Below are 19,660 nucleotides of genomic sequence, written 5' to 3'. Positions count from 1 at the left end.
GCCACACGCTGGATTTGATATTTGCTGATGGCATAGATGTGATCATGCTCCCCCCTGTGGAAGTGCCATGGTCTGATCACTACGCTCTGAAAGCCAAGATTGACTTCCTGCTCCTCCCCTGCTTGGGTGGTGAGCCTGTTTGGGCTCGCCCGCGAAGACTGATGGATCCTGATAGATTCTGTCTGGCCTTGAGGGACCCTGCTCCTCCTGGCGACTCATTAGATGACCTTGTTGAGGACTGGAATAACTGGCTCTTGGCGGCCATCGATGAGATTGCGCCTAAGTGCCCTCTGCGACCCCGTCGAAACCGGGCCCCTTGGTTTACCAAGGAGCTCCGGAAAATGAAGCGGGATCTCAGACGGCTAAAGCGAGTATGGCGACGGACTCGTGACGGAGCTTCAAGAACATCTTATAGGACGCTTATGAAAGCCTATGAGATGACTATGAAAGCTGCTAAGAAATCTCACTTTGCAGCTTCCATTGAATCTGCTAGCTCTCGCCCGGCACAACTTTTTAGAATAATTAGGTCAATAACGTCCTTAGGAGGACAACCAAATTTAAGCACAAATTTGACCCACAGCTGTGAGGCATTTGCGAGCTTTTTTGCGGAGAAAGTCCTGTTGCTCCGCCGTGATCTCCCTGCCAATTTAGATAGTGACAGAACTGGAGGCCCCTCGACTGTCTTCGGGTCCAGTGTTAGAACATTTCGATCGGATACTCCCTGCTGATGTGGATAGACTCCTCCAAGCTGGTAGGCCCACCACCTGCCTCCTCGATCCGTGCCCGTCTTGGCTGATTAGGGCATACCCAGATATCGCGTGGACCCCCCTGGTTGAAATTATCAATTTGTCCCTTGACACAGGGATATTCCCAGGGGAGCTGAAGGAAGCAATGGTGTGTCCGCTCTTAAATAAAACTTCACTAGATCTTTTAGATCTATCCAATTACCGCCCAGTTTCAAACCTCCCATATCTGGGTAAGGTTATTGAGAGAGCAGTTGCTGAACAGCTTGGTAGGTTTCTGGAGGAAACATCGGCTTTAGATCCATTTCAGTCCGGATTCCGTCCTGGTTTTGGAACCGAAACGGCTCTGGTTGCCCTAACAGATGATCTCTGCAGACAACTGGATCAAGGCGGGTCGGGACTGCTGATTCTCTTAGATTTGTCAGCAGCCTTTGACATGGTCGATCATGATCTTTTGGAGCACCGCCTTGCCGATGTGGGGATACAGGGCTCCTGGTGAAGTACAGGGTCAGATTTAAGGTGCTGGTTTTTACTTTTAAAGCCCTTCACGGCCTAGGACCCTCATACCTACGGGACCGCCTCTCCTGGTATGCCCCACGAAGGTCCTTAAGGTCCATATATAGCAACACCCTACAGGTCCCGGGCCCTAAGGAAGTTAGATTAGCCTCAACCAGAGCCAGGGCCTTCTCAACACTGGCTCCGGCCTGGTGGAATGCTCTGTCTCATGAGACCAGGGCCCTGCGGGATCTGATCTCTTTCCACAGGGCCTGTAAGACAGAGTTGTTCCACCTGGCCTTTGGCTCAGAATCAGTTTGATTCCCTCCCCTCTTTCTTTTTCCTTTCTCCTCCTATGAAGAGATTGCTCCCTAATTGTTTTGATGTTGTATCTTAATCTTTTAAATTGTATTTTAATCAACTTGTTTTTATTATTGGTTGTTAGCCCTGAGCCCGGTCTTGGCTGGGGAGGGCGGGGTATAAATAAATTATTATTATTATTATTATTATTATTATTATTATTATTATTATTATTATACCTTGGCAATAAGTAAGTAATGTTGTACATTGGTTAGCTGGGTGAATGCTTCTCATTTCACTGCCATTATTAAGCATAAGACAAAACTTGTTTTGCAATTTGAGCCCTTCACTGAAAAAAAGGCTTCACAGCCTGTCGATTCCACTGATTCACCTTGCCAGACTTAAAGTGTGTTCTATTTTTTAAATCTTACATTATAAGAAGAAAAGGCAAGTATATAACAGCATTGCCTAAAAAGCCTCGTAGACATAAAATGAGAAATATACAATTAAAAAAATAAAATAAAAATAATATCATTAGGCCAAATGAGAGGAACCTTCTTTAAAACACCTTGTATGTTGTAAAGCACCCTGTGCTGTTCGGATGAAGGATAGTATATAAATTTAATACATTGTTGTTGTTGTCAACTTCAACTGATATGCTTGCGGGTGACCTTACCTGGATGGTGGCAGCTTAACCACTATTACCCATGCTTTTGGTAACTGCTAGAATACTGAAGGTGCCTTTCACAAAGGCCCAGAAACTGCAGTTGATCCAGAACAGGATTTGCAAAATTATTAGCTGGGACTAGATGGTTTGACCACATTACGCCTCTCTCTGCCAACTTTCAGTCAGTTTCCAGGCTCAGTTTACAATCCTAACCTTTTAAGGCCTAAATGGCTTGGGAGCAGATTCCCTGAAAGACCCACCACCTCCCACCCAGACTTAGGTTCTTCTTGGAGGCCCTGTTTTGAATGCCCCTGTGAAATGAAGTAAAGTGGCTAACCACCAGGTTGAAGGCCTTTTCAGTAGTGGTACTTGCTAAAAAGCATTCACCTAGCAAAACCCTTGTGGTCTTTTTGATGTCAAGAACACAAATCTGTTCACCTAATGCTTAGTCTGGTTGTCTCCGTTTTTAAATCTGTGTTTTATATTTTGGATTGTGATGAGTTTAGTTTTCTTGTCATATTTATGTTGCTTTTGAAGGTATGCTTTATTTTATATTTTAATTGTTTTATACTTATATATTCTTAGTTGCCCAGAGTACTTCATACAAATCTCATAGACAATGGGCGTTTATATAAATAATAAGTTTATTAGTTGAAGTTTATGAAATTTATTTATCACTTCACACAACTAAAAGGAGTCCCAATGTGGTTTACAATAAAAGTAAAATGCAAAATACTACTAATAAAATACTCATAAAAAATAATAAAATACTCATAAAACAATACAAACGTACTGAACGTATCCATCTAAAATAATCAAAAACAAGAATATCAACCCTCAGCCAACAGAAGAATGAATACTAGAAATAGCTAGTAAAATCCAGACCATAAGTACTGTCCAAATACCCATGAAAATTAAAACATTTTTGCTTGGTATCAGAAAGATGTCAGAGTCAATGACAGGCAAGCTTCCCTGGAGAGAGAGAATTCCATAATCTGGGAGCTGCCACTATAAAAGTGTGGTCTGCTATTGCTGCCCTCTGAACATCTGTTGGTGGAGGGTCCAGCTGCAGGGCCCAGGTAGGATGCATGGGAAAGGGTAGCCTTTAGTTGTATAAGGGTCTACCAGCACATTGAATTGTGTTCAGAAATAAAATTGGCATACAGTGCAGGGATCAAGGTGGTGTTTTAATGAACATAGCCATTGCACAACTTCTTTTCCCTTCTGGTCCTAGGATGCAACACCTGCCATACTCCCCCAAATTAAATTGAAAAGCAGTGAAGTCCCCAAGAAAAGTGCTCCATTACAGCAGTCCATGGGGCAAAATAGAGTTGCATCAAACTCATCTTCTTCTGCAGACACTGTTGGCCACCTGCCGCTGCCAAATAAAGATGGATTTGGATCGTCTTCAGAAGCCCTCCAGAAAAGCTCATCAGTTACACACCAAGAGGATCACTTGGATGACGACCTTGATCAACTACTGAAGTTGGATGTCCCTATTCATCCTGAAAACTTTGAACTGGAAACAATATCCCATGATAGATTATCTGGGGATGATTTGAAAATGCCTCATGAAGTAAATGGTAAGCATTTTTCCCAATTGTTTATTTTGTTTCTCTAAATTGCAGTTGTGCTCTAGTTTACAGTCAGCTATGAGCTCATTCAGTTATATGACAAGGCCCACTGAGGGTGCAGGAACTGCCGGGCAGGAAGAGATCTTCATCCCTTGCCACCATTTGAGATGTGTGAGTGGTTTTATATTGTTTGGCAGCCTCAATATCTGACAACCATCCATAGAAATAGGCAGGCATATGACACCACTGGAAATTGGACTGTCTGTCTTCTGGGTGATAGATACAGTGGTGCCTCACAAGACGAAAAGAATCCGTTCCGCGAGTCTCTTCGTCTTGCGGTTTTTTCCGTCTTGCGAAGCAAGCCCATTAGCGGATTAGCGCTATTAGCGGCTTAGCGGGCTTAGCGGATCAGCTGATAAGCGGCTTAGCGGATCAGCTGTTTAGCGGCTTAGGATCAGCTGATAAGCGGCTTAGCGGCTTGGGAAAAAGGGGGGGGGGACCCGCAGGAACTCGCAAGACATTTTCGTCTTGCAAAGCAAGCCCATAGGAAATTCGTTTTGCGAAGTACCTCCAAAACGGAAAACCCTTTCGTCTAGCGGGTTTTCCGTCTTGCGAGGCATTCGTCTTGCGGGGCACCACTGTACACTAGTGACCTTGGGCAGTCCAGCTTACCACTCATTCAGAGACTTCAGAGATCAAAGATGAGTTGGAAGAGTGGTCTGCCCTAGCAGCTCTCAGGTAGCAGTTGAAAGGCAATTGTAGCCAAGTCTCCACAAACACAAAGGTGACATGGGGCATGGCCAAAGTCCATCTGCAGCTCCTTTTTCACCCTCCAGGAGGGAATTACCTGAACCTAAAGATTCTGTGGCTTCACATTCCTTTTAACAGCTGTAGCTTTTGTGTGCATTTTAATTGTAAGCTGCTTTGGGTTTTGATATTAACTGAAAAGTGGGGTATAAATATAATAAAGAGGTTAGAAAGCAATAGTAAGCACTGAGGCAGAAGATGACTGGGGGCGTGTGTGAAGGGGCAGCACATTCCTAGAGGTAAGCAAGGTAATCTCTCTTTCTGAGCTGAGAGCTTTATTATGGGGCATAAACAAAATGGATGTTTTAAAATAAAATTTGGATTTTAAACATTTAAATTGGATATTTTTCTTAAATGTAAATACTGTTTTTCTCTTTAGAGATTAACTGCAGTGCTAATATGCTTGTATTAGGATTTATTTGTAAACTGAATTGATAGAGTGAGTTAAGGAAGGCTTTTCTGTGTAAAAACAATTAGATTGTGTCTCAGATATGAATATTTGTGTTCTCCCTTCCAAACATAGGCATTCAGTTTCACTGCTCTAATTTGCCCAGTAACTACCAGACAAACCATGGTTCAACCCATCAAGTGTGGGCTTTTTCTTTTCTTTTTTGCTTGATATCTTGCTTTTGTGATGGTGACCATGGCAGAGTGAAGCAGAAAGGAGCAGCACTTAGATAGAAGAGGCAAAATGCATGTTATTTTTTCATATTTAACCTCTCAAAGGGTCATGGCTGTTTCCCGTAAAAAATGAAGCTTTACGGGAACATTTAAAGACAAAGTGTGCAAAACATAACCAGCATTACAAATTGATGCAAATCCTGTTTGCACTTTGGTTAGGAAACGCTCCATACATCAAGGGGAAAGCTGATTTAACTGTGTTTGTATATTAAATAGTTCCGTTATTTTAAAAACCTTAATTCACGTCCCAATCTATTTTCTGTGTCATTTTCATCTATGTATCAGTCCTGTACCCATGGGTCAGTTCCTCAATTTTATTTTATTCTTTTGGAGGAGGAGATAAAGAGGGAATATTTTATAATTGTGAAGGCAGTAAGGAAACAAAGTCACCTTAAAACTCAAGCAGTACTTTTGTGGTAAATTTTCTTCCCAGTGCATACAGAGCCTGGAAAATACATGTTTTACAATTCTAGTGCCTCCTATTATTTCCCATTATCTCAGGAATTTGGGAGGTCCAGCATAGTGTTAGATGGATTTCCCTTTTTCAGCTATTACCTTTCTTCTTCTCCTGTCTTCTGGAAGATCCTGACTTGCAGGGGGCTTTTAAATCACCCAGCCTGTCTTCCTTTAGAAGCTGGATGATGGAGTCAGCTTCCTAACTGGCTCTCAGGTTTGCTGTTATTGGAGCTTGTCAGCATTTGCCTGCCTAGCCATCCCCAGACAAGTTAGTTAAATTTTGTTGTGTTTTTATTTCTTCAGACCTTTTAGAACTGGATGGAACTGAACAAATTTGCTCAGCATCTCAACAGCAGGAAGCAACATCCAAAAATATTTCTGAAGAGGACCTTGAAGACTGGTTAGACAGCATGATCTCCTAAGGCTACGTTTTGGTTGGCACGCAAGTAAACTGAAAAATTGACATGACAGTAGCTGGTATAGAATAATTGCTTACAAGTATTTAATTAAGTAGCAACTTCACCTTGATTTTTAATTATGCTACATGTTCAACTTTTGTTGTTTCTTAGTGTCAAATATGCTGGACACCTTGCAGAGAATTCTCTGTATTACACTGCCTGAAGAAATATGACATTCTCTTGAAATGCTTGTAAATTAAAAATGTTGCACAGATGGTTTAAAATAATTCAGATAACAGCAGGACAATTTCGGCTTCTGCTGTAGAAGAACTTCTCGCTTAAAGCTGCAAAATAAGCAGTGCTGGTGAATGCAAACTGTATGTTGTAGTTGTGGTGTGACTTTAGTTTGTTCATAAAAAAGTGACAAAAATTAAGATTGGTTTTGTAAATTCTTTATTGCAGTGGGCATGTTTTATTCAAAGGAAATATGCAAAAACATAGCAACTTAACTACTTAGTTGACCATAAAGCATTTTTATTTGACCTAAAATTTAATTGTGTAAGATCGTGAGACAGTATATTTTTTACCATCTGCATCTAATACGCTGATATTGGAACAAATATATGACTCACCTTCAAGTATTTCATACAGTAAGACAAGGAAGCAACACAACCAGTTAACAAAAATGTCAATCTAAAATGCCACCTAAAAAAAACCTTTTGCATAGCTATGTCTGCAAATATTTAAGGCACTTTAATTAGGATTTTATAGACAGTAAAATATTTGAAAGTTTTAAGCACTGAAGGATTCGAAACTTTCTTTCTGGATCTTCTCACAAGGAAGTGGCATGGGGGAGTCGGAAATAAAGCTGCTTGAAATATTGTTAGGATCCTAATATGAGCCAGTAATTGAGGCCTTGTCATCTGACATTCAAGTTCTTAGGTTGCAGATGTTGTGCATGTAACAAACAATGCTGTAGCCCTTTCAACTAAACTATTTTTATTACCTAAGGAGTAGGGTTAATAACAAATAATAACTTGTGAACTAGAATACTGTAATTTGAAAGTTTAATTATATTTCTTTGTACTTCTCCAGTAAGAAAGCTGAAATCCAGACAATATAAGGCCTGGTTCTGCCAGGTGCAAAAAGCCCAGCTGGATCTTTGTAAAATTAAACTAGTTTTGTTGTATCGAAAGATTAAACATACATAATACTTATATTACACCATGAAATGGTAAGACTTTGATTTTTGTCTAAATCTTGTAAGTTTGAGTGCTAGTTGTTTTTTGGTTGATATTTTATCCAAGTTGATCTTCATACTGTTTACGGAAGCAGTCTCCAGCTGGGAAAAAATCCCAGCATCTTTCTTGGTACATTTTCCATACATAGGACTCCTGAAAGTATGAGAAAGATCTTTTTTCAAAAGATTCACAGCAGAGAATGTCTGTCTCACTGAAACCACATATATACCAAAGTCAACATCAGTTTAATTCGCATCTTTGTTAGTTATGTTAAGCATCTGTTAAATCCTGTTTAATTTAGTGGTGTATGTCAGCCTAGTCCTGTTGAGTGTCATTTATTTTGTAGCACACACATTCACTTGAATGCTGCATAAGTCCTGTAACTTTCATGTATGGGTTGCAATGGGTTGAAATTTGAAAAGTGTGTCAAATGCTCATTTGACAGAGCAGTCTTTAAAAGCTTTTCTGAGGTAAGGGCAAAATCAATATCAAGGGGTTTTGCTCATAGGATTTGTATTAACAGAGCATGTGTGCATATTTAAACATGTAAACATGAAAAATTATTGTAAATCATTGAGTTAGCTGAAAATGAGAACTCCCACAAGTTTGATTTTAAGCAAGTCCAAACCCTTCAATATTTAAAACTTGAGGTTTGGACACACACCCCCACAGCCAGCCAAACCTTCTTTCCCAGCTGTCTCCTACCAAAATTTCAGGACAAAGAAAGTCAAAAGCAGTATCTCGGGGGAAGCCCCAGGGAAATAGCTTCTATGTCCCTACCACAGAACCCCAATTCTAATCTCCCTCCCAGGATATTATTTAATATCATTATTGTTCAGTGACTGGTCCATCCTTTTTAGATTTACAAGCAGATATTTTTCTGCATATCTAGGAAGTCCTCCAACCACATAGATATCAGGACAGCCTGATTTTCTGCTTTAGTAATAGACATAGCTCAAGTTCACTGTTAGGGGTAGTAATGAATGGTGTAATCAAGGGTGCCAGCTTGAATAAAATATTGGGTGGAGGGGAGCAAGCCCCGCCCAGCATAATCAATCACATGATGGTGCACACCCACACCATTTGAATGGCCCAGCCCCCTTAAATATTTTATTGGGGGGGGGAGCGCTCAGTCGCTAGGAGTTGGCTCTTATGAATATAATGCTTACCTGTCCAGTGTGCTCAGTTTCATCCTTATTAATGAGATACATCAGGAAGAACCTGGAACGAGAATATCAAACTACATATTGTGTTTTAAACTGTAGTGTAATGCTTCTGTTTCTCAAAAACAACAATAACAATGATTTCTATTTAGGGGGAAAGCAGTAGCAACAATATTGAATATATTTTTTCTGCTCTTTGTAAAAGTGCATAAATTATGCTGAATATTGTATATAGGTAAATATAAATGTGTGCCTGCCAGTTCACAATCCAAAAAAATGTTGACAAATGTACCCAGAAACAGACACAAAAGGAGGGGGGAAATTGTGGGTAGAAAATGAAACATTTGTTGGATGTTTCTCTTTTTAAAAAAACCCCACAAAAAACAAATTTGTTTCACCCTCAGGGACCGTATTTCTCTTTCACAGTCTAAATAACCAGAACATGGATACAGATTAGTATGAACTTATACATGGAGATTCTGGCTGTTGCCTCACCGTGTGTTCTCCTTTCTGAAAACTGGCTCTTTAGAGTGCTACTTTTCCTTTCGCAGGTATTCTGTCTTTTGAATTACTGAAAATACCATATCTAATTTTATGCACATATGCCAATAAATTATATTTGGAAATCCAAGGGGGGTGGGCAACAGGCCTTGAATTAGAAAACCAATCAAAACATCCTTTGATGTATTCTCATTGAAGAAGCTTCCACTCCTAAAGAAGTTGATCTTGCTACTTTCTGCAATATTTTATTTCTGGTTATGACTAATCATTCAAAGCAGCTTATAATTTTTTTAAAATAAGATCAAATACAGATAGGATAAGCCTTAGCTATTCATTACTTCATATTCAACTTCTTACTAATGATTATGATGGTGCAGAATTATGTCTACGGTACTTTACAAAGCAAGGCTTTGACAGATCCCAATCTCTAAAGGGGCTTTAGCAGCAAGATTTACCACGGAGAAAATGTAAACAAAAAGCTCTAGCTGTTCACATAGTTTTCACCTGCACATGAATAATTTCCTGAGTCTTGGATCAGTAACCACAGTGCTGAGGAGACTGAATGAGTTTCAGAGATTAAGGTTGCAATCATATATGCACACACTTAGAATCTTGTACGCGCTTCCATGGGAGGAAGCACCATTGAATTAAAAAAGGCTTCAGAGTAGACATGCAATGGGTTACACAGTAAGGCTAGTGCTAAAAGTTCATTAGAGGTTTGTATTTAACAAAGAAAGAATGTGCATATACTCACAGGTAGTTGGCCAAGTTGTGCTCTTGTAAAGTATGCATTTCAAATCCATGGGGGGTTGTGTCAAAATAGTCATTACCAATTCCACAAATAAAACATTTGGTCTAGAAATAAAACAGAAGGTTAAGCCATGATGAATTAGCCTAGATTCCTATCAGTAATTGGGTATAATATCTTACTGAAATAAAATTTACAAAAATATGCTCGTTTACTTCATTACTTTGAGGGTTTCTTTTTTTAAACGATCAAATGGTTGTATACATTTTATGAAATAGATAAATGAATAAATAAAAACATTTATCAATACCTCCATATCTTCTTTCACCTGCTCTTGCTGGTCTCTTAATTCACCAAAGGCATCAATAATCAGACCTATTATTGAATGGAATGGAAGTAGTGTATAGTAGCTCACATTTTTATAAAAAAGAACATTTGCAGCATTTATACCCTTTAATATTTTAGTGGAGGTGTTTAAAATACATGTCTTTCTTTTCAGTTAACTAATTGTCTTTCTTAAAGGACTGTAAAGGAATAAATGCCCAGTGTGTCTGTCAATACATTTTGCATTTCTTTGCTTACACACTGGAAACAGGTTTGGACACTTTCCTTTTCTAAACTTACTCTTTAAGTAAAGGTAAAGGGACCCCGACCATTAGGTCCAGTCGCGGATGACTCTGGGGTTGTGGCGCTCATCTTGCTTTATTGGCCGAGGGAGACGGCGTACAGCTTCCGGATCATGTGGCCAGCATGACTAAGCCGCTTCTGGTGAACCAGAGCAGCGCACGAAAATGCCGTTTACCTTCCCGCCGGAGTGGTACCTCTTTATCTACTTGCACTTTGACGTGCTTTCGAACTGCTAGGTTGGCAGGAGCAGGGACCGAGCAACGGGAGCTCACCCCGACGCGGGGATTCGAACTGCCAACCTTCTGATCGGCAAGTCCTAGGCTCTGTGGTTTAAACCACAGCACCACCCGCATCCCTACCTTACTCTTTACATATATTGAATATATATAGAATGCCAATAGCACGTCACAATCAACATACCTTGAATGATGGCCAGTAGGATGACAATGACAAAGAAGAAAAACGTGATATCAAAAACAATTCGATACATCTCATAAGGGTCTCCTGCAGGGTCTTCAATTTCATCTCCAATGCCTCCACCTGCTCTTACACCCACATACATGTGGAAGAGGTAACACTGGAAAAAAGAATTTGTTACTTTTCACAACAGAGAATCCAACTGCTTTAAATTATAAGAGTAAAAAGTACAATTTTTAAACAGCTATTACATTTTATATCATGTTCTATAGCAGGCTTCCTCATCCTCGGCCCTCCAGATGTTCTGAGACTACAATTCCCAGCATCCCTGACCACCGGTCTTGCTAGCTAGGGATCATGGGAGTTGTAGGCCAGAAACATCTAGAGAGCCGAGGTTGAGGAAGCCTGTTCTATATCAAGTGGGGAAGCTTTTCAGCCCAGTGAGCCAGATCCTTACCTTCCCAACTCACTCATGGGTCAGCTTTGACACTCACCAGTTAATCATCTGACATAATGACTTCAGGTGATTTACAGCTGCCAAAGTCCCCATCACATTGGTTCCCAAACAAATGAAAAAAACTAATCATTAGGTCCTCTCGTTTGCCTACTTGGGATTTAGGTAGCACTGAGTACAGGGCTGGCAAAGTTATTTTTCAGGTGCTTCCCAAATGCCCAACAATCACCTGGTTCTCAGCCCCAAACCTGGTGTAAGGTATTGGGGGGGAGGAGAGAGACATGGGTTGCCCAAAATGACCTCACAGGCCAAATGGGGAGGCCTGGTTGGCTGGCGATTTCCCAAATATTTGGAATGGAATTAATCTGATGAAATCTAAAACACGTAATATTTTTGCAAAGGACAAAATCCACTACCATGCTTTCGCACAGCATTCATTCATTTCAATTGGTCTTGCTAAGGAAAACTTCCTAGTAGATAATGCCCCCCAAATCAGTTCTCATGTTCTCTGGTGGACAGTGAAGAACGTTTGAAATCCTTCATTCCTCCTCCTATGAGTTTGTAAACTGACTCTTCTATAGGGACGGTCCAACCTCTGAAAGACAGACTCCAGAAGTCTCAAAGAAGACACCAAGTTAGAAATGTTGCAAAAATTGTGTATAATATAGCAATACAGCTGTGTTTAATTTTAAACAACAATAGTAAAGTGGCCTTGAAAATTATTTGAGCCTTACACACATCTTGGTATAATATCAAGAAACATCCAAACAAAACTTTCAAGTATATTAATTTCTCTTTAGGTTCTGAATACTAATCTCTATTCACTTTAAATTGGGCACCATAGGGCCATGGTTTTTATTATTAAAATGCCTGTATACATGATTTAAAATGACTGATTGGCTGATTAACATTCTACAGCCTTTTAAATATGTTTGTGAGAAGGGGGGCTTGATTTGTTCTTTTTGTTTTAACTATTTATTTGTGCCTTGCATTTTTAGCTTGTAAGCCACCCTAAGATCTTGTGATGAAGGGTGGTACATAAATCTAATAGATAAAAAGATATAATATTCACTTTGATGTGTTTTTTAATGTGCGTTGTAAAAACATCCATATAGTACTTTTACCCACACAGTAACATTTCTGAGTTAAAATAATTACCGTGATGTCCTGGTACTTACCGTCATCATGTCATCACACTTCATGTCTGGCTCATCTTCATCTTCGCTCTTGTTATAAAATTTGCGGAAGAAGTTGAATGCCACAACCGTGTAAAGGTATACCACTACAGCCAAGAGTCCAACAGTCAAAACAAGCTATCCAAAATAAAGTATCACATGAGGAAAAATAGCAATTAGGGATTAAAATCTCACTCACTAATATATATATGAACTAAAATTCCTAGACAATAAAGAATTAAAAAAACATGGAGGGGATCATTGTCACACAAAAACAATTGTTGTGTCAACACAATAATTTCTGTTTCCTAGATGAAACAACCTCCTTTTTCTGTGTGTTGTTCTGCAGATTCCCCTGAAGCCCCAGAACCGCTGAGGTGGGGGGAGAGGGAGGAGATAGTTGTGCTAGCAGAAGTCCTTGCACAGGCTTCTGCTAATGGGGCCACTTTGTTGAATTGGGCCTATGATGCCCTAAAAATGTGACAAGAGTATTATGAATGCTGTATTTCATGAAAAATATATTGAGACAAACAAGGTTTGAGGGTACAGATTGTAGTATTGCTACAGCCAGTTTATATATGTGGTTCAAATTGCTCCGTGTGTTGTGAAGTTGTGTACCTGTTTTTGTGGACTGAATCACCCCATCAGGCATTGTTTTTCATGACGATAACCATAGAAAGACATGCTTGAGCACCCCACTGTTTGCACCCCCCCCAATGTTTTCCAAACATTCCTATCAAATTCACATAAAAGCCCAGAAATTTGCCTTGAACAGAGAAAACACAGGCAGTTAGTTCGCACTCCCCGTGCCTAGGCAAGGCTGTCTATAATAGGATGCCCAACTAGAAGGGAATCATGAGGATTCACCTTTTGAAAACACGACTGGAAGTGGATCTGGACAAATGTTAGAATGGAAGACACTAAATCAAGTGAAAGGAATGTGGAATAGTGCTTGTTTTAAAAAGCAGATAAGGTTCACATATTGTACAGAGAAAACTGCCTGTTCCCCTGGAAACAGCATTAAACTATTGACATCTGTTTTTATATTTCGTGTGTGCATGCAATCATACATAATCTCTCTCACACAATTATGAAAAAGAAAATTGTTCAACCTAACATACCATACCACCATTCTGAAATTAAGATATAAAACATATGACATGTAGCCATGCATGATGAATCTGTCATTGGACTGTAGAATGTAAATATCTGAATGTTCCCTCTGGGATGGGGGAAGAACGCTTCAAGCATATTCAAAGGCAGCATATAATAATAATAATAATAATAATAATAATAATAATAATTTATACCCCGCCCATCTAGCTGGGTTTCCCCAGCCACTCCAGCATGTAAGAGGTGGCTAAGCCATAACGTTCTCTCCGGCCTTCTAGATTTTTTCTTTTTACAGGGAGTTTTTTAAAAATAGAGGGAATCATTCAAATTGTTGATTGGTTTGTCTCATCTGCAGTCTGAATGGTACAATACACTCAGAGATGCATCCCATGAGGTTGTTAATTATGTAATTATGTATAACATTCCTCAAACTTGACCGTTGTGCACGTCTACATTATTCGTAGCAACTCTGTTTTTAATGATGTACTTGAAGACAATACTAATGTTTTCAGTTGTTCCATATACTAATTGTATTCCAGCATTAGTATTATTTCTCAGTAGAGGAGGGATGGGGATCCTTTGGCCCTCCAGACGTTGCTGAATTAAGTTTCCATTGGCTTAGCCAACAGGGCTAATGACAAGGAGGGTGGAAGTTGCAGTTCAGCATCGTCTGGTGGGCCAGAGGTTCCCCACCCCAGCAGGAGAATAATTCATTTTAAAAGAAATGATGTTGCCAGTCACTCACCTGTTTGCCATTGTGGGTTACAGAAGACAGGATGGTACGCAGAGTCTTAAAACCCATAGCAATATCGAGAAGGTGGGCAGCAAAGAAGAAGTTGTTGTAATGACCAAGAATTGACATGGTTGTGTACCAAGCTAAGTACAAGAAGGACTAAAGAAAACGTTAAATGTCAGCAACTGCTGCTACTCTCATTTTTCAAGTATTGTGCTTTATTATTATTATTAAAATTATTTATAAAATGCTTTTCTACCATGGCAGTCAGTTCTATACAAGAGCAACACACAAAGATACAACACAGGGGCTGAAAGCTTGTCTGAAGAAGAATCCTAATTCTCCCTGGGTCAATTATTTTAAGCTGCTTGTGGCTCGCAGTTCTAGGAGGCCTGAGCGCTACATCCATAATTTGAGTTTTAGTATTCTAATTAGGTTGGGTCAAGAGATGCAGTAGCAGAATACATTCTACCAGTGGCACTTTTGTATGAACTGCTGAGAAAAAGCTAACAGAAAACATGGTTCAAGAGATTGTGTGCAACACCTTGCACATGCAGAAGCACACCTCTGAATTTTAGTTCAGTTTTCTCATGTAGGGATCTAAGAAATCAGAAAATGTCATCTTGCAAGCTGAAGGACGTGGCTCTAACCCAATCTTGATCCAACCCAATACTTTAAATATCTTTATTACATTCCTTCTGCAAAGCCACCATTATTAATCAGCTCCATAGTAAGTATATTCTTATGAGATCCTCAGATCTCACATGTTTCAGTTGCTGCTTCCTTGAATGGTGACAAACTAACTGACACCTCAGGATGAGAACAAGCAAACCATGAAAACAAAATGGCAGAAGTTCTTGGTTTAAAGTAAACAGGGAGTGAATAATTTTAAAGTTAATATAGGGCTGCTTAACATAACCAAATGATTCCAAAGTAAAAAACAAAAGGTTAAGAAAATGTACCAGACAAGACATTCTTTAAAAAGAATGTATCTGCTCAACAGAAAAATTACATGAAATAAATTTGCAAAAAATCTGAAACAGATTGTTCATTAGTAACGTTGCCTTTAAACATGTCATGACTTAATATTGCTCCAATAAATACCGCTGTCAGTAGTAATACAGTGGTACCTCGGTTTTCAAACGTAATCCATTCCGGAAGACCGTTCCGACTTCCGAAACGTTGGAGATAATGTTCTCACTGCCAAATCCAAAGTCTCCACTTTGTCCTTTTAGTCCTTGAAGGTTTCCATTTCGTTTTGATACAATTGAGCATCATTTCCTCCTTAGTTCCTTCAATGCAAGCTTCCGTGTCTGTTCCTGGCTGACTGCCCTTCTAACTCTGATTGCTTGCTTCACGACTGCCGCTGGATGAAGCTCCTTCTCAGCCTCTATTGAGGCCTCCTTTTCTATCACTATTCTCTCCCTTTGCATGATTTATACAAAGGCTTCCTATATGCTGATGATAACCAGCTGAACCATTCTATCCCAGACCTCTCCACCTTCTGTCTAATACATCATCTGCACCTGATACATCCATTTGGATGCCTCATCACTGTCTCTAATTCAAATGGCAAGAAAGGACACACGAGTGCAAGGTTTGTTCCCTATCTAGTCCATCCCTGTGTAAACCAACAATGAGAATAATGAAGCAGAAGAATTTTTCCACATTCATACAGTATACTTACATTATCAGTGAAAACAACACCAAGCTTCCAGATATGGTATTTGGCATCAATAGAACTTAACCTAATAGAGAAATAATATTAAATTAATCAGTGGTATAATCATTATTTTATCAACATATACATTTCTCTCACATTGATTGTTTTAGGGGTTTTTTCAGCAGCGATATGCGCTGAAATATTCTAGGGAATTTATGGAGGTGTATTGGGGATAATTTTCTTTACAGCTCCAAACATGACCCAACTTTATCACCTACTTTTAAGTATTTAAAATAGGGTGCAGCACTACTGATCTACTGCAGTGTCATGAAACAGTGAGGCTGTTGTGCTGAGCTAGCCCACAACACTGAAAGGTAAGTCAGCGTTTATACACAGAAAACAAATCAGTGTAGCTAAATATGATGTTGGTTCAGCACACAATTTCCTCAAGCAGGCTTGACTCACCTGTGCAACATCCCAACAGCATTTTAACTACTACAGGGCCATTTCAAGTAAAGGACTCTGCACCCCCTGTATGGCACTATAGTTTTAAATAACAGAATTGCTATTGGCAGGCTGTCTTGCTAAAAAACTGGATGGCGTATCGGCACAAGCCATTCTGCACTACCACAATTTCATGTCATACACCCATCCACATCTGATCAGGGTGTCAAGATTTCTTTAGCTGATGAAAAATCTCTTGATTTTGTTGTTGTACCCTTTTAAAATAGGAATTAAACAGTTCCAACAATGTTCGTCACGCTGATTTGCTTTATCTAGCTCCATCACCAGCCTGGCCAAACTTTATAAATAAATAAAGTAGCTTTTGAAAGGGACTCCTGAATTTGCTTTGCCTCTAATCTACTATGGCTTTAGTTTAAAGATCCCACCGTACCACAAAACAAGGGATGCCTCCTCTAGTTCAGTATGTTCCACTGGGCTGAAATCCAGAGCATTTTTGTCCAGACCTAGGAGTTCTGCAATGCGTTCTGCTCCATATAAATCACCATACTTGTTGATTACCTTCGAGGGGAAAGATACGAGGTATCATCAACTTTAATTCAATCAGTATTTGTCGGGAGTTTTAACAACTTAGGTTGATACTCTTAAAACAATGACAGTTGGCAGGAGGAGTGGAGGCATTCAAAAATAGAAGCATAAAAAGTAATCAGAAAGCATTTTTATTATGTAAATTAATTAAATGTGAGTTATTTTCTAGGGTTATACATGCCTGACAAAGCAATACTTGCAAATAAGAGCTGAAAATATCACTAATACATCATCATAGATGGCTATTCCTAGTATGATTTAAGGGACATTCCCTCCAAATCACCGAGAGGAGCAGGTTGAGGAGACAAAGATATCTGCAAATGAGACATGAAGGCTGGCAACATCAGCCCTGCCATGTTGCGGATGACTGTTGCAGTGCCTGGAGACGGTCAGGTCATATATCTACAACAAGGACCGGGGCGGGGGGACTGCTGGGAGGAGCACAGAGAGAAGAAATGCCATGGTATACCTGGAGCACAAGCTCACTTCATTGTTGCTAATATTCTGTAATAAAACTGTGGCCTTTTATTCCCAATTTATGCTTATTCCTTACACATAATGCAACAACAAACATGCTTAATTTGACATACCTGGTTATTTTTAATAGCATGACTTGACATATATTTAAAGAACTTACCTTTCGTTTTACAAACTTGTCCCAATAATTGTTAGGAAAATATCTGCATAGATACATAAATAAGAATTTCAAATTAGTTAACAAAAAAACACAAAAAGGACTTTAATTACATTTGTTTTTTATTGCTATAGGTTGCGTAAGGAAGATGGCATTATTTTCTGATCTACTGGTAGAATTTTGCCTCATAGTGATTGCCCCCCCCCCCCCCGTTATTGCCTATAATTTGTAAATTTCTGTTCAGTAAGTGATACTGGTGTTTACGAATCCATAATTACGGATTTTACAGATTTTCTCCAGCTCCTGCCAGGTGTGAAAGAAAATGATGTAGCTCCTTTCTGCAGCGTACATATTAACCTTTTAAAGCATTCTTTTCTTTACATTTGTCTAGATTTTATTTTTATCATAGGTTCATTGCCAAGTATAAAATAGATGTCTGAAAGAAAATACAACTAAAAATACCATTTCTGTTAAGTTTTTCCTAAACATGATACTAGCAACTGTATTTATCAGTCACCACCTCCAACAATGTGAGGGATGCGGGTGGCTCTGTGGGTTAAACCACAGGGCCTAGGGCTTGCCGATCAGAAGGTTGGCAGTTTGAATCCCTGCGACGGGGTGAGCTCCCATTGCTTGGCCCCTGCTCCTGCCAACCTAGCAGTTGGGACATGCTCTGGTTATCTCCTGCTTGGACTACTGCAATGCGCTCTACATGGGGCTACCTTTGAAGGTAACTCGGAAACAACTAATCCAGAATGTGGCTGCTAGACTGATGACCAAGAACAACTGCAGGGACCACATAACGCCGGCCCTAAAAGATTTACAGTATGCTTCCGAGCACAATTCAAAGTGTTGGTGATGACCTTTAAAGCCCTAAACAGCCTTGACCCTGTATACCTGAAGAAGCATCTCCACCCCCATCGTTTAGCCCGGACACTGAGGTCCAGCGCTGAGGGCCTTCTGGCGGTTCCCTCACTGCGAGAAGCAAAGCTACAGGGAACCAGGCAGAGGGCCTTCTCAGTAGTGGCACCCACCCTGTGGAACACCCTCCCATCAGATGTCAAGGAAATAAACAACTGCACAACTTTCTGAAGACATCTGAAGGCAGCCCTTATCGGGAAGTTTTCAGTGTCTGACATTTGCTGTGTTTGTATTATGTTGAAAGCCATCTAGAGAGGCTGGGGCAACGATGATGATGATATGGGAAGTAATGTCACCCTTCTTTCCTATGTAGCCTCCCCATTGCATACATTATCAAGTAGCATGGGAAGCAGGCATGGTGAAAAGTAACCATAGTGCCGAAGTAAAACAGGAATGTGGCCTAACTGCAAAAACTACATTGGATTCTTATCCCATTATACATGACTAAGCCATTTCTCACCTTCTCACCCCTTGCCTTTTCCTGTAAGACCCATTACAGTCGTTAAGAGTCGTCAGCAGGCTCATCCCAGCTATCTGCCAACCTCCCATTCCCACCACCCTTCTGAGTAATACCCCTCCCCACCTTCTCACTATATAGAAGGATCTGGCAACTTCTGTTTCAGTGTATCTGAAGAAGTGTGCTTGCACACGAAAGCTCATACCAAGAACTAACTTAGTTGGTCTTAAAGGTGCTACTGGAAGGATTTTTTTTATTGCAAAAACTACAAGCAGCTTGTGTTGGCCTTCTTTAGCTGAACTTCTGATCAAGAAGCAGGAGCAAGGTTGTACTCCATGTTACTTACGGTGTATTTATGACGAGGCGATCCCACTGTCCTTTAATGTCATCTTCGGAGGGTTGTTCGGTAATATACAGACCATCAAATTCCAGCTTCCTTGCAATGTCCTTCTCCCGTTTGAATACAACCAGAGGAACCTATTGCAAAAATAATTATTTGGAAGCTCCAAAGGAAGCTGAATGTTTAGAAATGTCTTGAAAATAGTTTGGAATATTGCATTTTACAGTGTTCCTGAACTGTACAATTGGAAACTATCTTCTTTATCTACTGATTATGGGAATTGTGAAGAATTTAAGATTATA

At 39.8% G+C, this 19,660-nt stretch overlaps 2 protein-coding genes across 4 annotated transcripts in view; one reads left to right on the top strand and one right to left on the bottom strand.

The window, feature by feature from the left end:
* Positions 1-6,496, top strand: part of AVEN (apoptosis and caspase activation inhibitor) — a 112,456-nt gene extending 105,960 nt beyond the window's left edge. For all 3 annotated transcript variants that reach the window (XM_080997428.1, XM_080997427.1, XM_080997429.1), the window contains 2 exons: positions 3,440-3,788; positions 6,027-6,496. In XM_080997428.1, coding sequence (XP_080853554.1) covers positions 3,440-3,788; positions 6,027-6,145 — 468 coding nt within the window. In that variant the 3' untranslated portion in view covers positions 6,146-6,496. The remainder of the gene's footprint in view (positions 1-3,439; positions 3,789-6,026) is intronic.
* Positions 6,497-6,557: 61 nt separating this feature from the next.
* The window catches only part of RYR3 (ryanodine receptor 3), a 263,782-nt gene continuing 250,679 nt past the window's right edge, over positions 6,558-19,660 (bottom strand). Inside the window, exons 96-106 of the mRNA XM_080996165.1 lie at positions 19,365-19,495; positions 17,644-17,686; positions 16,852-16,979; positions 15,981-16,041; positions 14,306-14,452; positions 12,451-12,585; positions 10,822-10,978; positions 10,085-10,149; positions 9,781-9,881; positions 8,532-8,583; positions 6,558-7,515 (exon numbers count right to left, since the gene is read on the bottom strand). Of these exons, the coding sequence (XP_080852291.1) occupies positions 7,420-7,515; positions 8,532-8,583; positions 9,781-9,881; positions 10,085-10,149; positions 10,822-10,978; positions 12,451-12,585; positions 14,306-14,452; positions 15,981-16,041; positions 16,852-16,979; positions 17,644-17,686; positions 19,365-19,495 (1,116 nt within the window). The 3' untranslated portion in view covers positions 6,558-7,419. The remainder of the gene's footprint in view (positions 7,516-8,531; positions 8,584-9,780; positions 9,882-10,084; positions 10,150-10,821; positions 10,979-12,450; positions 12,586-14,305; positions 14,453-15,980; positions 16,042-16,851; positions 16,980-17,643; positions 17,687-19,364; positions 19,496-19,660) is intronic.

Source organism: Podarcis pityusensis (assembly GCF_964106645.2).
Source record: "Podarcis pityusensis genome assembly, chromosome: 1".
Lineage (NCBI taxonomy): Eukaryota > Metazoa > Chordata > Lepidosauria > Squamata > Lacertidae > Podarcis > Podarcis pityusensis.
This window is presented reverse-complemented; position numbering and strand designations above follow the sequence as displayed.